The 18,102-nt window shown below is 42.4% G+C and overlaps 1 protein-coding gene across 6 annotated transcripts; it reads left to right on the top strand.

Moving 5' to 3' along the window:
* The first annotated feature begins 776 nt into the window (after window positions 1–776).
* Window positions 777–16,953, top strand: PLEKHS1 (pleckstrin homology domain containing S1). Of its 6 annotated transcripts, XR_010440781.1 has the most exons (16): window positions 777–871; window positions 2,439–2,573; window positions 2,991–3,082; window positions 3,174–3,280; window positions 4,656–4,790; window positions 5,947–6,022; window positions 6,699–6,806; window positions 7,450–7,545; window positions 9,192–9,305; window positions 10,274–10,389; window positions 11,670–11,879; window positions 12,105–12,206; window positions 12,585–12,720; window positions 13,471–13,562; window positions 16,754–16,815; window positions 16,925–16,953. XR_010440781.1 is itself a non-coding variant. In XM_064716765.1 (15 exons), exons 2-14 carry the CDS (start codon window positions 2,543–2,545, stop codon window positions 13,537–13,539), a joined length of 1,392 nt encoding a protein of 463 aa, XP_064572835.1. In that variant the 5' UTR covers window positions 777–871; window positions 2,439–2,542; the 3' UTR covers window positions 13,540–13,562; window positions 15,845–16,596. The 6 variants fall into 6 exon arrangements, 5 of the variants coding, with proteins under 5 accessions (XP_064572835.1, XP_064572836.1, XP_064572832.1 ...); XM_064716765.1 differs by lacking the exons at window positions 16,754–16,815; window positions 16,925–16,953 and adding an exon at window positions 15,845–16,596; XM_064716766.1 differs by lacking the exons at window positions 16,754–16,815; window positions 16,925–16,953 and adding an exon at window positions 15,238–15,834 and having other exon boundaries at window positions 9,195–9,305.
* Window positions 16,954–18,102: the final 1,149 nt, after the last annotated feature.

The following is an 18,102-nucleotide window of genomic DNA, read 5'->3' as shown; positions in this document are numbered from 1 at the left end:
AAAATTGTGTACCAGCAGCCATCAGCCCTGAGTGGTGATGCTGACAGAGCTGGGAGCTGTGCAGCCCATGAGCCCACTCAGAGTGAGGAACCCCTGACCCTTTCACTCCAGCAGAGCCAGCTTGCTGAACAGTGATTTAAAAAGCTGCAGGGTGTTTTAGCTTTTTTCCCTGATCAAATTTATGACTATTTTCTATTGGAAAGCAATTCCCTTGCCATCTGCAGGATTAGCCAGATGGTTTAGTGTGTAAATCCACTTTCATTATTGATACACTGAATGTTTCTGGAGAGAATCCCAAAAATTCACTTTCAGCCAAGACTAACACTGAAATTACATTGTCATGACATAGGCAGCGCGAGAAGTCCTGCTCCACCATTGTATGTTTAACGAAATGCTGTTTAAATCTGAAATTGGTTTCAATTTATGGTACTTTTATGATCTTTTTGGGTTCTTACTGCTGCTGTATATTCCAACCATGGGTGGATATTATGATTTAGAAGCAGCTCAGGACATGAAGGGACTGTTCAGAAAGCTGAACCAACAAAACCAGGCTGTGTCTAGGTTGTTTTTCTATGTGCGAGACATTTATCACTGCCTCAAATGTGCATATTTTTCATTGCTTCTAAGTGAATATTAATCTTCTGGATTTCCCCTTTCCAGAGCAGTCTTTAGTTACTTCCCATGCAGAAACAGGAATTTCCTTGTGGGTCATATTTCAGGTGTTTGTATTTATACAAGGACTATAAGAGGGCAGTCACAATGCAGGGTGAGGACTCGTCGTGTTTTGCTGTAGGAGGCAGTGCAGGGAATCTGGATTTACCTGAAAGTGTGTTTCTCTAATAACCTTCTTCACCATGAAGACATTTTGCTTGTAAGTATTAACACAGTTTGTTTTCCTACCTTGGAATTTTTTGAAGTTTTATAACAGCTTTCATCAAAATGATTTGAGGCATTTTATTTGTGTTTTGACTGAAATGTCTCATTGCATTTCAAAAGGTTTGAAGCAATCAAATCCCTTAATGCCTGGCATACAAAAATCTGAGGGGGTATAATCATGGAATTGGCATTTTCTGTTTTGAATTACACATAACCTGTTTACAATGTTGCTTTCAGTTGAAAAGACAATTAGATGTAACAATTAAAAACTTTTTCCCGAAAGGCAGAGTGAGATAGCACAACTAATCTCACGGGTATTTGTCTTCCTACATGCAAATCTTGACTTTTACTGACATCCAGAAGAGACTTTTATCCTGCCAGAGACTCTTAGAACATTGTTTTGTAGTAATTGCATCGTTTGCCAGTTGAGGTGACTGTCAGTCACACTGAACACAACAATACATTGCCTTTTATTGCAACCCCAGGTGTGTGCCCCTACTATTGACTTTGTGTACGGTCATTTTTAGTTTTGGAAATTGCTTTTTTGTCCTTTTATTTTTATGGAAAACTCTAGAAGCAAATTTCATAACAGTTTATCACAGCATTTATACAACAAATCTTTCTTCCCAAATGGCAAAAATTGGAAAAGTTTCCCTGAAAAAAACAACTCAAAAAAAATACAGACAGAAATGTGCAGAAACCTCTGATGGACCTAAGTTTGCAGTGGTTCATTCCCATTTACAGCCTGGAACAGGAGGAATGAAAGTCTATAGCTTTAGGTGTGTCTCAGGGGTAAAATTCCATGTGTAAACCACCCTACTCCTGACCAGACCGTGTTTACTTTTGGCACCGTGGAGCAAATCACTGAAGAAAGGGAAACAGAGGAAAGCCCTTAAATCTCTCACTGCAGCCAGGGTTCTCAGTGAAGAGCCAGAGAACAGCACTTGTAATCCTTCAGAATTTCCCAGGAGAGGCTCTGTGCCTTCAGGTGGCACAAGAGGGTCTGTGTAACCTCCTTGTAGGTACAACAACTTGCTGCCAAGACCTGATTTTGCAGGGAATGAGAGTCTTGAAGTAAGGCAAAGGGAAACTTTTGAAAAGGCATTGTATTAATAAGACAAATTTGCAAATCATTAAAATTGCAATAGTAATTTAACTGTATTTTCTACATATGTTTTAAACTCTTTAGGCCAAGTTATGCCAGTTTTGTACAGGACTGATCACATTGGCAAAGCAGTGTCAGAAACATACATGAGTGCAGTACTCCTAGGTTACAGGTGTTGTGACTCGTGCAAAAGAAAGGCCCAAATTAAGTTCTCCTGGCAGTTCTCATTGCTTCTAAGCAAATTGTCTTTTTGGCTTATAAAAGTAGATAATATTTGTTATTTGTAATTTTGTGATTGTATTATAAAATAACAAATATAGCACACAGTGTATAATTTAATATTATATAAAACTATTTCTGAATATATTTAAATTAATAGTTATTATGGCTGTTTTATGTATTTTAGTCATCAGTATGAAAATTAACCATTGTAAGATTTATTTTTTTTTCTCAACAGCAGTTGTGTGTGCAGTGAAATGCTGTTCTGCAGGAAGCAAACTGAAAGGAATTAGCTTCAACATTTTTGTTGGTTTTGTTATCTGGGTGGAAGAAACAATCAGGATGGCTTCTACAAGTAAAAGAAATTCTGCAGGTACAAAATTTCTTATGCTAAAATTTCTCAGTGGTAAAGCTGTGAGATGATCTATCCTTACCTGAATGCCATCTATGAATTTCTTTTGGGGTGTGATCTTTCAGATCACTAATTATGAAGCTAAATAAGACCAGACCCCAAAAGTTAAATAAGATCAATTAAATAAGGCAGCAGCTCATGATATCTTCTGAGCCCCTACATTTTCACTACTTTGCAGTTTGGGCCAGTTGTCAGCATTAACACCAGGGAAAGCAGGGCCTGGCTCTATATTTTATAGCCTTGATTTATGTTTGTTTTATGGCCATTTAAGCACAGAAACCCAGTGCTAAGCAACAATTTCCAGTTCAAACAGGTCTTTTTAAAGAGATTAATTGGCAGCAAGTTCAGTAATGGTGCTGTTCATTTCTCTTTGATTAGTGAGAATTCAAAATACATTTTGCCCTGAAGGTGGAGTCTGCAAGCACGGATTCCTCATCAAATCACCACCTCTTCAACTTTTCAGCTCACAGGTATACCAGCAGAGATTAGTCATATTTCAGCAGTCCCTCATATCTGCTGTCCTGAATTTTAATGAGACACAAATTGCTTTCTCTTTGGCAGAATTCCTGGAAAAGGCGTCTGTTTGTCCTGTCCAAGTCCAGCGCAGGGAATTACATCCTGAAGTATCTAAAAGGCCAACATGTGAAAGGCTCCATAGCTGTTGATCAGTATGTAGCTCAAATGCATCACCTTTTTTATTTTGAGTCATGTATCAGCACTCAGCAATGGCCACTGATTGTGCAAGCACTTGAACAAGTCAGGATTGGGTTCTTGGTTCAAACCCAATGAACTCCACAAAAGAGTCCCTTGGGATTTGTAGGCTTTGGGTGCAGCTAGGATATATGTAGAAGTGAAAATCCTGAATTGCTTTGTTGTGATTTACTTTTGTGTGAGTGATAGTTGTGGTGTATCTGCCAGTGAGATACCTGGCCTGGCTCCACGATCCCACAGGCTGTGTTCCTGCATCCCAGGCTGTGTCCCTGCAGTGGGACACATTTCACCTCCTGTGAGGACAGTGCCATGCTTTCACTCACAGGTCAGTCAGGACAGGCTGTGCCACTCTCAGCTGTGGCACACACCCTTTCCCAGCTTGCAGCTCCACACGATGCTTTGCAGCTTTGTGCAAAGGTCTCCTGACTTTCTCACAACCCTTTGGGCTGATTGTGGTTGCTCACTGCCTCTTTTTCTGCCAAGAAATCACCCTGCTTGGCCCATTTAGGTTGTTTTTTTTCCTCCTGTCAGCACATGCCTACTGCAGCAGGACTGAGTGTCACTGTCTTTGGACTGGCACCCTTTACCATGCAATGGGTGGTATGAAATATGTGCAAGGGAAACAGAAAATTTGATGGGAAATGTAAATATTTCCTGTCAGATCTAGAGGTTAATACTCCAGGCTCCTGCAATTGTTAGGCAAGGAGGTCACTCACCACATTGCTGTTGTGCTTCTTCCATTAAAAGGATTTACATTGTGAAACTTTCAAAAATACTGCAGCTTGCTCAGTGGTCTGTGGTTACATTATTACCATAATTATTGTTGTTATTACTTTTATTAATTTGGCTTATTGGAGGTTAATGGAAGTAGTGCTTCAAGTGCTTCAAGTATCCATTAAGAGTACTTCTGTTCCTCTTCCCCTCCATTAAAACTCTATTAATATACAATTAGTTTCAAATCATTGTTTTATAGTGGTTAAAAAACTTCCACAATATATTTTTCTTACTATTGTTTATTTTCAAGATTCTGAATTAAACCAAAACCCCCTTTTTCCAGAAATGAGGATCCATAGTCTGGGGACTTGGGAAAAGTTAATTTTATATATTTTGCCTGGAGACTTTCTTTGTTGAAAGACCACCTCTTTTGAATGTGTGCATTTATTTTCTTGAGCAGTTTTTTCTGTGGAAAAATGTTTAACTTTCCCCTTGCAGATCACATCATATTATGCTGTGCTTAGAGTAAAAGCTGAACATGCACACATATATGTGTGTGTCCACTTGTATGTGACTGTGTACAGTTATCTAGGATGTTTCCCATGGTTATCTTCACAGAATCATAAGTATTCAAGTTGGCATAAGTAATGCTGAAGTAATGGAAACGGTGAGGAAGATGTTTAAATGCCTTCCTGAGCAGGTGATGTCCATCAGCACTGGAAGCAGATGTTACTACCTCGTTGGGGACAGCAGGTGGGCAAAAGCAGTGGGACAGTGCTGTTAAACCACTGTAGCACTAAGCTGTGCCCCAAGGAAAGGTCCTCTCCCTTCCCTTCTGTGTCCCAGCTACTGATGGCCCAGCTCTGGGATGAGGTGATTCAGCTGCCTGGTCCAATGGAAAACAGTTTTTTTTCTATGGCATGGCCTCCATTTACTGATGGCTGGGTTCATTTTTTGCTGGTCCAGGCAGGTGAGCTCCCCTTCCCTGCAGCCACCCGGTCACAGCAGCCAGCATGTGAAAGCAGAGGGAACACAGGGATGGCAAGGGGATGGCAGTGGCATTTCAAACTGTGCTGCTCAGGGCACAGGAAAGAGCAGAGAGCTTTGTTTGCCTCCTCACCCAGCAGCTCCTGGGAGGTAGAGAAGCTTCTGCTCCTCATGGATAAACCACCATATTGCCTGAAATCTAGGTTATTAGTCAAGGGAAGCAGCCTGAAGGCAAAACTTCTCCTGAAGGAAACAGATCCCCAAAGTGCTGGATGGGGCTTTTCCTGCAGCAGGGAGTTGCAGTTTGTGCTTTTTCTGGCTGGAATTGGGTCCTGAAGAGGGTCAGGAGCTGTTTCTGTGGAGGTGATCAGCCAAAGCTCAGATGAGGGAGGAGGATGTTTGTCACAGTGCTCCTGTACTGCTGGTTCCCAGCATCTCCTCTTCAGTTTCCCAGTCACGAGCACATCAGGGGGAATTTTTGCTTTTTTTACAGAAGAGCAGCTGATGTGTGAAATTCTGATAAGAAGAAAAACACATACCTGGGTGCTGCTTGAGCGTGGCACCCAAAGCCTTCCCCTGGGGCGCGGCTCTCACAGCCCACACTCCTGGGAAGCATTCCAGAATTAATCCAGCTAAATCCACTGCAAGCATGAAAAACAGCTTCAACAGCCCTTCCATGGCATGTTTCTCATCCTGGTGGCCCAAATGCATTCATTCCCAAGCCTTGTTAGCTCTCTGAGTCAGACTTTGCCATCTGGCTATGACCACATAAACACCCCTTCCTGAGAGGCAGGTACAGGGTTTTTCCCCTTGATCTCAGGAGTTTTTGTTTTGGGCCCCATAGGAAGAAGTAAGTAGGCAAAAGAATTGCCCCTGTGTGTTACCTGTCACTAAGTTTTCACTCCTCTTGTTCCCACTTCAGGCAGGAAATAGATGACTGGGTCACTCTGATATCTTCAGTCTGCAGGGAGGACACAAGAAGTGGATGCTGCCCTCAGGTGACATGTTACTGTACTTTATTTTAAAGGAGAAAAAAAAGTATTTCTCTTTTTCATTAAAAAACTGTGCAAAGGAATTTTCCTGACCTTTGCCTTGCAAGTTGCCTCTGACCTTGGTTATTCAGAAATTCATTTTCATGTAAATCCTGTGCCCTGGCTTTATGCATCAAGCAGGCATTGCACAGTCTGTCTCCACTGGGATTGATTTTACATTGAAAAAAATCTCTTTGAAGAGTTAGCCATATGGAAATGAGGGGAAGATTGATATTATGCTGCAATGAACCACACCTGTGATGCATCAGAGTGAAAACTTGAGTGTTATGTTTAGGGTGTGGATTTCAGATATATTTACATGTTGTTTTACTGATGTAAAATGTCTGTCAATGTTTTGAATCAGCCGGAAGCCCTGGTAGTTCAAGCTCAGGCCCAAGTTTCTGCACTTTGTTAACCAGCCAGGCCCAGCAGTTTAGACTCAGCACTAAGTGCTCACATCCCTGCAGCTTCCACACAGCTCAGAATGCAAGCAGGGCAAATTTATGTCTGCCTGAAAAATGCCATGCAGACAATGCCTCTGAGCCATTAGAAATTAAATATTCTCTAGTGAGATGTGTCAGTACCTTTTAGCCCACACCCAACACGTGCCCGTTTTCTTCTACTGCTTTTCTCTTATTTCTAGAACCAAGATCTTCCAAATCCAGAAGCCAGAAGTCGGACTTCCTCTTTGCCACTGTTTTTGAGTTCTGTAGATATGGCCAGCTTTCCAGACAGGCAAAGCTGCCAGAAGGTAAACAAATAAACTGTCCTTCATCATGACTCTGTGCCTAGGCATGACTGTGACATTTCTTTTGCATAGTTGGTTTTTCTCTATCAAAAGTTGGTCAGAGTTTCTGCAGTGGGTGCCTGGGTGGTCTCTTGTGGTGGGGTTCCTGAGCAGGACCTGGTGTAACACCACAAAGGAAATACTTTAAGAGGCAAGGCTGCACGTAAATGAGGGCAATGAGAGACAATCCTCACTGGTTGTCTCAAGTGACTGGCAAATTTTAGTGAACATGAAGTAAACTCCTGAAGATTTGCTTTGACATGCCTTGGCAGAGGCATGTGGTGATTGTTTTGGCAGCTGCTGGCCACATTCCTCCTGATTTGTGATTGTGCTTTTATTTCTTTCTCTCTTTTTAGGCTGTAAAGCTTAGAGGAGAGTTCAGATCCAATTCCTCTCTGCCTTACTGACTTTCCCCTCAATATTAAAACAGAAGGGAGGGAAAGCATTGCTGCTGTCCCACAGCAATTGCAGTCCAGTGTCGGGGTGGAATAGCAGCCAAGGAATTGCTGAGTTTCTGTAGTCACAAAGCTCTGTAAGGAAGCTGAATGTGGGTCAGGCACTTCCAGTGTATCTTTATGAGGAGTCAACTTTTTTCCTTTTCATACAGGAGAATGGTTCCTCAGAAGACAAGAACAGGCCTTATTCAGATCCTGGCCCCCATCAGGCTCAGTGTGACTCACCAAGAGGAGTTTGTCCAAGCCTGGTGAGCAGAACAAATCAAACAGCTCTTGCCTTGTTCCATCTGCACAAGTGAATAATTTGCTTTTATCTCACCTGGCTATCTGTGACTACAGATTATTCACCTACTTTCCCAGCACATCGAGTTGATTTCCACTATTAAAACTTACTAAGTATTTAGTCTGTTTTCTCGTTTACTGAAAATTATCTTCTAAAACTTGCTTGAAATACCTGTGTTCAGGGTTTTTGGAGTCAGAGCCCCAGAGTTTCTGTGCAGCAACTGCAAATTGTGGCAGCTCTCACAAACTTGATGAAGAAAGCTCTGCATTTGCACTGGTGGAGGATTTGTCCCTCCCTGCACATTTCTCAGCTGTGCCACAGTTGCTCCTAAATGGTTTATTTCTTCAGCCTTTGCCAGTAGCAATCGAGTCAATGTAACTAAATTACAGAACAAGAGCTTGTTAAATTGAGGCACGTCTTAGAACTGACCTTCTGTCAGCATTAATATGTCCTCAAGTAATTTCACTTCCATATCTACCAGGAGCGATTTGGAAAGATAAAAAGACGAATGTTATCTTGTATTAGTGGCTAAGTGTTCTGACCTGTGTTCCCTGAGCCAGTGCCTGCAGCAGTTTTCCTCTGCTGTGGATTTGCAGCAGAGCCAAGAGGACAGAAGGCACAACCAAGGCTCTTCCACACCCCTCAGCAGCTCAAACCCATCTTTATTGACAGCTTATGCATTGAACTCTGGCCTGGAGTGGCTGAGAGGCAGGGCAAGAGTCTGATCTGCTATCACAGCTAGCAGGGCGGTAAATCACACGCTGCAGTCACCATCCTTGTATATAGGCTGACAGCAAGTGTGAGATAATGCAGCTAAATTTAGTGGAAAGAAGTGAATAGTTGAAACTACATTGCAATGCCATGGGCAGTCAGCATGGCCCAGCTGATGCACAGGGCTTTATAAAGTTACAATTGTGAGTCTGAGCTCTGAAATGCTTTGAGTTAACCCTTGGTCTGATTTTAACCAGTCCTCTCTGGGTGTATGTCAAGAATTTCTTTGTGTCTCTTCCTTCTGCATACCTTTTCTGTCTTATTCATTAATTCTTCTCATAACAACAATGCCTCAGAGAGCAGGTATTATATGCAGCTGTTCAAGCTGGGACAGGCTGACCGTGAGGGTTGGAAGATAAGGAATTTGGATTTTAGCTTTTTAGCCTGAAGCAGAGGGAATAGCACAAAGCTCATGTTTCTGGTTTGGCATGTGTGAAAAATAAATAACCTTGCTGTATAGAGAACAAGAAGCAACAATATTTGTCCATTGGATAAAAATATTTCTCTTGCCTCATAAGTTTAACATCTGCTAACATCTCTGGACCTATTCTCTGCTCAGTGACATGCAGACAACTGACTTCCTAACTAATCCCTTGTATTTATTTCCTTTTAGCAGTGTGAGTCCCCATTTCAAGCATCTGATGTGTTTTTATTGGTGATTCCCTCATCCAGGCTCAGATCTTGAAAACTCTTTGTTAAGTAATTGTCACTCATGCAAACAGGAAGTATCTTACCAAGTTTTCTGTGAATATTTGCTGATTCTGTTACTTCTCCACAAAAAGGGAAAATGCATGTTAATCTGTATAACTGAGCCTGTTAAATACAAACCCATTCTTTCAGCAGGATAAAATTCTGGGAGGAAGTGAGGAAAACCTGCTGTTGTCAGATCCAGAGGAAAACATGCAAAAGGACGAAGAAGATTATTACCAAACTCCCAGCAGTGTTTTAGCTAAGGTAGTTTATCAGCTGTGGGTTCTGCTGCCCTGTTAACAGCTCCAAGGACACCGGAGACATTTAATGAGCCAAAGAGGAACTGGTAGGAGGAACCGCTTGTACCTTGCAAAAGGAATATATAGATAAAGCACTAGGTAATAGAGCTTTCATTTATACAAAAAAAAAATACACTGGACTCATTCAAAGGATCTTCCTGGTGGAAAGAGGGATTTGGACAAAAATATTGCTGATTTTGTTGAAATTCCCCAAATTGACTGTTTCATTGTTAATGGCTTTTGCCTGTTGTATAATGGGGTAGGGTTGTTTTTTTTTCTGAAATTGGAAGCTTCATTTAGAGAATGTAACAGTACATTAGTTTTATGTATTTTGAAATGTAATTCTGTTGAAAAACCAGTAAGCTGCATAAAAGCAGTACTTTAAAAACACTGCAGTACATTTTGGTATCTGCATTTCACTGTGAAACAAGGCAGCAGGAGAAAGCATGCTGTTAATTTTACACAAATTTTGACACCCAATTTGGGAAGCTAATTTGAGGAGAAGATAAGTGGTCAGTTTTCTGCAGAAGTCACAGGCTGTACATCTGACTGAAGGACATTAAAATGGTGATGTGGTGACATAATCTACGTGCTCTAAGTCAAGCATACCCAAGTACAATTCTCCTTTTTCAGCCTGCTTAAATTAAAAGGCAACAATTTTTTTTTTTTTTTGTGGTAGTACTTCAGAATATAGCTGGTCATATCCCCGTCTGGCAGTGCCAATAATTCCAGCATTAACTTTTAAGTTTCAAGCACCTTTCTAGCTCCCAGTTTCTGGGGATTGACTGATTTGAGGAAACCCAGGCTAAATTAGCAAATATGTTGAAACAGCATGAGCACTGAATAAAATAAGGAAATTAATAGGTTTTTTCTTTTTTTTCTGTAGGCAGGGCAGTGACATTAATGTCCTCTATTGCTGTGTGTTTCTGACAGTGCACTACTGAAGTATCAAGGCCTGGCCCTACAGCTGAGCCTGATGCCCCTGTGCAAGAGACGCCAGAGCAGAACAGCCCAGTGAAGGAGAACATTTATATGTCAATGAAATCAATGTAAGTAACAACTTCATTAGGGTTTTTGAAATTGAATGTGGCACAGCAATAGAGAGAGAGCTGACATCTCTGGTGTTTGTGTAACAAGATCTAGAGGCTGCATCTTGTTTGAATGAGTCTTTGTTGGGTCTTAGTTCACAAAGTTCAGCATTCATGGAAACACTGGAGTCAAATTCAAACTGATCAACATGAAATTCAAGCTCACACTGCAGACTCCTGCCCTTACACAGGCTCTGACTGTACAATGCAGCTCCTTTTGTTGACTCACACTTTTTCTGGGTTTTCATGACGACAGCTGAGTCACTGCAGCCAAACTCCAACAACCGTTCAGACCAGTGCTCTCCAAAGCAGGCTGCATTATCTAGAGGTTAAAAGAGGGAGGTTTGGGCATTACCTCACAACTTTTCCATGTAGAAGTTGTGTGAGTTGGGACACATCCTCCCTTTCATTTTGCCATCCAAAGAGCAGCCCTGTTGCTGTGTGTTTTGAAGGTACAGTGTCACAAAGAATGACCTGAACTTTGTGTCACAGCTCTAAGGCCACAAGGAAACTTTACAACCTCCACAATACAGCACTGAATACTGAAGAGATTTGTGCCTGCAGGGTAAAGCTCCTCCTGAGCCAGAGGAGGGGTCAGTAGCTGTGTTAGCTGTGGCCTGACACCTGCAGACAGTCAGACCTTGGGCCGCATGGAGGGAGGCAACTGGAAATGCAGACCCACTAACCAGACAATCCCAACAGATTAATTCAAGCTTCTCTGTGTCTTTGGGACCCCCCCAGAGGGAATAACTATAAAAACCTCACAAGGTTAGGCCATCTGAGTTAAAATATACCAAGAGCAGTTTTGCTACTAACCCCAGTCTTAGGGGCACAATGGGGAGTCAGCTCCAGGCAATATAAGGCTTATCAAATAAAACTAAAATGATTTCAAGTAGTTCTGAGTTATCACATCTCCCAAGGGACAGCTTTACATCCCTGCAGAACCCAGCACAGCCAAGGCCAACAATCTGTGCTCAGTTTCTTTGTCAAGGCACGCTGTTAGCTGAAATGTTTCCAGGCTTAATAAATAGTTTTTGCATACTGAAAATATTTATTTTGGGATTTATGGTCCATTTTTAGAAGGGCTGTTTATTTTACTTCGGTTTTATTTTGTCCACTGGATATTCTACAAGAACTTGTTATTCTTTGCTTTATTGAGGGCTGCTTGATCCCGCTTCAAACACAGCAAGTGTGCCTGGAATTGCCAAACCCCTTAATTTTTTATCATCATTCCTCTTTAGTAAGCTGCTGGACGAGACATGCCAGCTCACGTGCAGACGTGATGGGCTGCCATCCCCTCCCAAATACCAGAGCAACAGTGCATGTCCAAGAGGCCTGGAAGCAGACAAAGGCACAAAATTCCCAGAAAGCAGCACCAGCCTGCAGCCATCCCTCCAGAGAAGGCAAAGCTCACTACCCCTCTCAGTGGTTCACTTGTCCATACTGCTCAGGTAAGTGTCTTCTCCAGCTGGTAGCAGAGGAGACAGACATGTTCATGGGTTTCACTTTGCCAAGCCTGTCAGCATTCCAGAGGCACTTTAGTCATGCTTTTAGTCATAGCATTCAGTTTTAGGGAGCCTGCAAGGAGCAGGGAGTTGGACTCCATGATCCTTATGGGTCCCTTCCAATTTGAGCTGTTCTGTGATTCTGTGGTCTCTGATGTTTTTCTCTCACAGTCAAGTTACAGATGAGATGCAGCTGCAGAAATTGGATATTTTCGTACCCCTGGCTGATATTAACAATTACCTGAAACTTACTGAAGCAGCAGGACGAATATGGTAAGTCTGGCGTCTTGTGGCAGCGCCTGTGAGATGGGAATAAGTGTCAGGCACAGAAGTGTTGAGCTGCAGACACCCATGTGCAGTTTTGCAGGGCAGAACAGGGCAGGGGCAGGGCTTGCTGGCACTTCAGTGATTCCTTCTGCTCTCTCTGATTCTTTTTGTACTGGAGTTTGTATTTCAAATGCTGTTGTAAAGAAGAATCCAGCATGCCGTGGAATAATTAGTGATGGTGTCAACCAGAACCAGATAAAAAATGTGCAAAGTCATTGAACGTGTGTGTCATTTCCCGGGAGCAGCCCCACAAATGCAATCCTGTCCAGAAGTGCAGTGATGCAGGACATCCTGTGTGTTTCCTTTGCTCTCTGCCCTCCTCAGTGTCTCACAGTGGGCTGGTCCTCTCAGGCTGGGGTGCTTGTTCAACCACGGAGACCACGTGGTGGCTGTGAATGATCTGCAGCCCCAGGGTGTGGAGGAGGCTTACTTCTTCATCAGCAGGTCCACCAGAAAGGAGGTAAGCTTGACTAACCTTTGCTCAAATGTATGAACCAAATGAGAAAGCAATTCCCTTTTTTGCATTTCGATTCCAACCAGTTTCCTCTGCTCTAAGTTTGGCATGAATAACTCCAGCACCCAGTATCTCCTCAGCATCATTCTGATGTGGTGTCTGGTATTCCTGAGCTGTGTGGGGAACACAAGGCCAGCACTGCAGAGTTTCAAGAGTTTGAGCAACCTCAAGAGATGTTACTGGGAAACCATAGACTAGAATTACTTGGGATTTTTTTGCCTAATGCATATATAAATTGCAAGTTTTGGGAAATAAACCATTGCCTCCAATGGATGTGTGGTTGCTTATAGTGGTTTGGGTATTGAGGGCAGAGCCCTGGACTCCTATGTCCCATTGCTTATCAGACACTACACATCTCCTTGTGTGAGACTGGGTTTTTTGAAGAACATGGGACATTTCTAAGATGTTCTTTAACCCAGCTGTGATCCACAACGTGTTTCTGAACTCATATTTCAGTATCAGGTTCATGACCCATATCCAAACACATTCATATTTGAATTCTGCTGAGAAGGTTGAGGCCATGAGATGCTATTGCCATCTAAAGAAAGGAAAGCCACTGTCAGCAAGGAAAAAAATACTCATCTCTCTTAATGAGAATTTTTATTTAGCTAGTTTGAACACGATCAGATAGTTGCACAAATATTGACCAGATATAACAAGCTATAAAAATATGCCCTTTTTTTTTTCTTTTTTAAGGTGAAACTTACTGTATGTAGGATTCCACATTCAGATACCTTCCATGCCAAAGGCTGCTCATGTTCCTGAAAAAAAGAGACCTCAATGATTAAGTAAGTGCCAAAACTCAAGGGGAAGTCAGGGAGGCGAAGGTGATGTATGTACAGATAATCATCTTCCTGAGCTGCCAGACCTCTTTTGTTGCTGAAGTACAAAGAACAAAGAATGTAGATTTTGATTTATGTCCTAATAACTTATTTTGTGCCATGAATGGCATGTATTTGGCTTATATTTCACGTTGCCATGTATTTCTGTTACCTGGAAGAAAATGAGGGTCAGATCATTTACATGACCTTTGCGCTGTGTATACTTTTTATTTCAGCAGGAAATACTGGTTTGTGCCTCTGCTCAGCTCTTTACACTGAGATACTGTGGTTTATTAGTGAACTCCTAATCACTCAGAGGTGGGCAAACAACCAGCATTTGGACTAAAGCTGTGTTTTCCCTGGATTCCCCTTAGCTACAGCAAGGCTCAAATGAGCTGAGAGCTGCAGTGTTGGAGGAAAGGCTGGTGTATAAAATGTGCAGTGATTCAGTGGGGCCTCCTTTTGTCCCTCCTTTTGCCCCTTTTATTATACAGCCACAAAAATACATCCAAGGGATGACAGGAAGAAGAGCTGGTTGGAGAAAGAATGAGTCTGGAGCACCTTTGGATTCATTGACAGCCAAGATAAGCCCTAAGTGAAAAGGGAATTAATGGATTTGAGAGAGGGAAGGGCTCGCCTGATGTGTGAAAAGTAAAAGTAACTGGGAAAACCACAGAGAGAAATGATGTATCTGAAGGCCTGTGCCCTCACCCCAATGCAAACAGTTCACTGTTTCTCACAGAAAATGTTTTGATGCTACCAAGCAGGACCACAGGGATGTCACTGGTGCAGCAGGATTTCCAGAGCAAATGCTCATTTGTTTCCCAAACAAGGATGTTTCCTGTAAATATTTATTTGTGGAAATGCCTTCCTAGCATTGCTACCATAGAAACATGACCAATTTTCAGCTGATAGCACACCAAAAGGAAATTGATAAGGAGCTGCCTGCAGGAGAGCTCCAGTGGGTGCCAAAAGGGAGTTTTGTCCTGTGCTAGAGTGACCTCTGTTGCTTACAGCACCATGGTGTGACATGGCAGAGCCCATTCCTGTGCCCTGTATGAACACGGACACTTTGTGTGGGAATTTTCACACACCCATACTGCTGTAAAATAGATACTGGCAATATACAATGATGTGGCAACAGACAGAATCACTGGGTTTGAGTACTGATCATTTCATCTTGCCAGACACTACCAAAATAACTACTGGGTTTAGCAAGCACAGAAATACTGATATTAAGAGATTTATATAAGTTTGATTAGGGTGAATTTGGCTCAAAGGAGGTATTTATCCAGCCTTCAACAGAATAAGGCCAGGTTGGCTACTACAGTAAGGAACTACACTCACTAAAAATCAGTATTGGTGTAACTTACTTCAGTAGTAAATTTGACAAATTTGCTGGGCTTTAAAAAAAAATTGTTATAAAATTTTATTCAGCTGAAGATGAAAACAGCATCATGTAACTCAAAGCAGGGGAGCACAAATATGTATATAATCTATTCAGACTCAGCTCCTGTTCAAAAGATTAATTTCCAGAGTGAATGTTTCCACAGCCTGTCACTTCTGCCTTTGAGATAAGAGTGTTTGGGACGTGCTTGTTTCTCAAGGTGGAAAGAATCACATTTTGATTTTTCTGTTTCAGCGGTGTTCAAAGGCCTGTTTGTGCTGAATTCTGCATAAATACAGAGGGAACTCCCAGTTATGGAACTACAGAGGCTGAAAATGGAAGCAAACACATTCCTTGGGAGCTCTGCTCCAAGGCTGCCATGGGAGTCCTTTGCTCTGCGCTGCTGCTTTGAGCACAGCAGATCCATTTCTGCCCAAGGAGCCCCTGAGGGATGGGATGGATGGATGTCACTGTCCAGGGCTTCTCCCAGCCCTGAAACTCTGTCAGTCTGCTAGGACAGTCCTCATGGCCTGAACCCTAAAATCACAGATCACCTTCTTCAAGAGCCTCTACTGAGGATGTCATCCTCAGCCTTTCCTGGCCAAAGTTTGCCTCAGCTCTTCCGAACTTTGGAAAAGCAAAGTCCAAACTTTTCTGTGTTGTTCCAGGACACATCTCTCAGTAAAATCAGGAAATTATTTTCTAATATTTATCCTAGACATTTTTTTCAGAAAATTAACATGATTTTTTTCTTGCCCTATTTTCAGTGAGCATAGAGAACATTTGGATTGTCACTGTCTGCACAGAAATCTTCATTATGGAAGATATTTTTTCTACCTATTCTCCCTTCTCTTTTTCATAGACCAAACATCCTGCATTCTTCCATCATGTTTTCAATCACTTCCTGAAAATGGTAATGCAAGACAAATACCTTATGTTTCCAGTTATGGATGGACAGAGGAGGTGAGAAATTGAAATGCAAAGAATTCAATTCAAATTGAATTCAAAGAATTCAAATTCTTTTTGAATTTCATCAAAAAGAAACCCAAAGCCATGAAGCAATTTTCTAGAACTTCATGGAGAAACATTTCTCCAAAGAGGTGAATTAGTGAAGATCCCCCATGGTGGGAGAAGAGCCACCTGCATGGGACCTGCTGCTGGAGCAGATGTTGAGCACTGAATGCTGCGCCTCTCAGCCATGGAAGAATGTTGATTTTGGACAAAACCAAGATTTGGTTAGATATAGCATGTACAGAATGATTCCAGAATATTTTAGAGAACTGGGGGATTAATTCTGAACTTTAGTAAACAGTCACCCCATAATGTGTTACTCCATAATTGATCATTATGTCAGTTTGCACAGTGCTAAATGCAGATAATTAATGTCACATATTGGCTGATTCATAACACTTACAGAGACACAATATGGAAATGACATTGGTACAGTAAATTCGGGTAGGATGTGTGAAGTTGTCTGCCCACATATGATAAATAAATGTCCTAACACTTTACAACACATTGTATGCTGCAAAACGCCTCATTTTCTCCTAGCACAGCCCCTCCTTGCCCTGCAAAGATTACCTGTAACTTCCCATAATATGCAGCTGAGTCACTTAACAGCCTATTTTTAAAAAACTACACTTAAATAAAGATTTAGGTTGTTTCCCTGGCTGTTAATTTGTGGCAGGTTCCTATGCTGCTCTCACTCATTAGTGGCTGCTAATATTTCCCCTTGGATTCCCAAACTTGACTCATGCTCTTTCTACTCCAGCATCCAGGAAGATGGCAATTGCCCAGGAGAAAAGCGAGTCCTGGAAGAGAGATAAAGTTATGGTAAGGGAAGTTTCTATGTTGATGTGAGGTCATTGAAGTTAAGAAAAGTAAAAAGCCCATTGAACAGAAAGCACAAACTAGAGCACACAACCTCCACTCTTCCTCCCAGGGGCAACACTCCTGAGAGCTGGGCTTGGAGCAATAAAGTGATGAAGAGAGCACAGGTCCTGCAGGAGAATGAGTCCAGCCAGGGAAGGTTGTCTGTGCCGTGTCCACCCTGAAATGAGCCAGAGACAAGATCTGTGTAATGCTTAATTCTCTTTTTAGAGTCCCTCCAGCCTGGGGGATTGGAGGGATATCTGTATATGTAATAGGGATATCTAAATAAATACCTACATATTTAACAGGGATATCTAAATAACAACCAGGCATACTTCAGTGTGGCTGGAATTTCTGCAAAGGGATGCAAAGAGGAGCAGCTGCAGTAAAGGAGAGTGATGATACCCTGCACACTGCAGAGAGAGTGGATCCGTGGTGAGCTGGGGACACCAGGTGCTTAATCTGTGTTTTGCCCCAGATTTTCTGGTGACCTCAGGAGAGCCATTTCCTCACACACACTCAGTAAAACTCAAGGAGTGGTTTCAGAAACATTTGCATTGTGCTGTGTCTTACCATCAATGTGGTCTCCAGCACTGCATTCTATACTAGGAGTTGCTTTAGCTCCCAGAAAATTCCTGGGAAAGCCTCCATCAGACCTGCATGTTACAGGCATGGGGTGGGTTAATCAATGCCCTGTGCTATGAGGAGATGCTGATGTGAAGCCACCCTTGATGTCCTGCAGAAACTGCCTCACCTGAGTCCCTCCAGGCACTCTGTCCTGAGGGAACGTGGGGTGATGCTTCCACTGCCCTGCCAGGAGCTGGCTCACATCACCTGTGCTGCTCGTGGAAAGCTGCTCATGCATAGCAGGGACTGTGGAAATCTTCCCAGCCACAGGGGTTTCCTCCATCATTTCAGCCCCTTTAGGGGACACACTGATATTTGCAAAGGTGTTTCCCTGCTGGTGCTCCCTTGGTCAGAGCATGTCACAGACATGGTTTATGAAAAATCCTTTCCTTAGGATTTTTCCTCCTGAGAAGCTGAGAGGCCTCAAGAACAAAATGTAAACAATGGTTATCTGCTGCTGTGGAATGCAACAGGTGCATCTGGGATTGGTCTCATGTGGTTGTTTCTAATTAATGGCCAATCACAGTCCAGCTGTCTGGACTGTCTCGGTCAGTCACAAGCCTTTGTTATCATTCTTTCTTTTTCTATTCTTAGCTAGTCTTCCGATGAAATCCTTTCTTC

The sequence above is a fragment of the Zonotrichia leucophrys genome, chromosome 6 (genome assembly GCF_028769735.1).
Source record: "Zonotrichia leucophrys gambelii isolate GWCS_2022_RI chromosome 6, RI_Zleu_2.0, whole genome shotgun sequence".
In the NCBI taxonomy this organism is placed as follows: Eukaryota; Metazoa; Chordata; class Aves; order Passeriformes; family Passerellidae; genus Zonotrichia; species Zonotrichia leucophrys.
The sequence above is the reverse complement of the archived record's forward strand: the minus strand, read 5'-3'. Positions and strand labels throughout refer to the sequence as shown.

Coding starts and splice junctions, on each gene's coding strand:
- PLEKHS1 (XM_064716765.1), top strand. CDS start 2,543: ATGGCTTCTACAAGTAAAAGAAATTCTGCAG. Junction 3,281..4,655: donor GGCTCCATAGCTGTTGATCA/GTATGTAGCTCA, acceptor TTATCTTCACAG/AATCATAAGTATTCAAGTTG. Junction 12,207..12,584: donor GAAGCAGCAGGACGAATATG/GTAAGTCTGGCG, acceptor TGCCCTCCTCAG/TGTCTCACAGTGGGCTGGTC.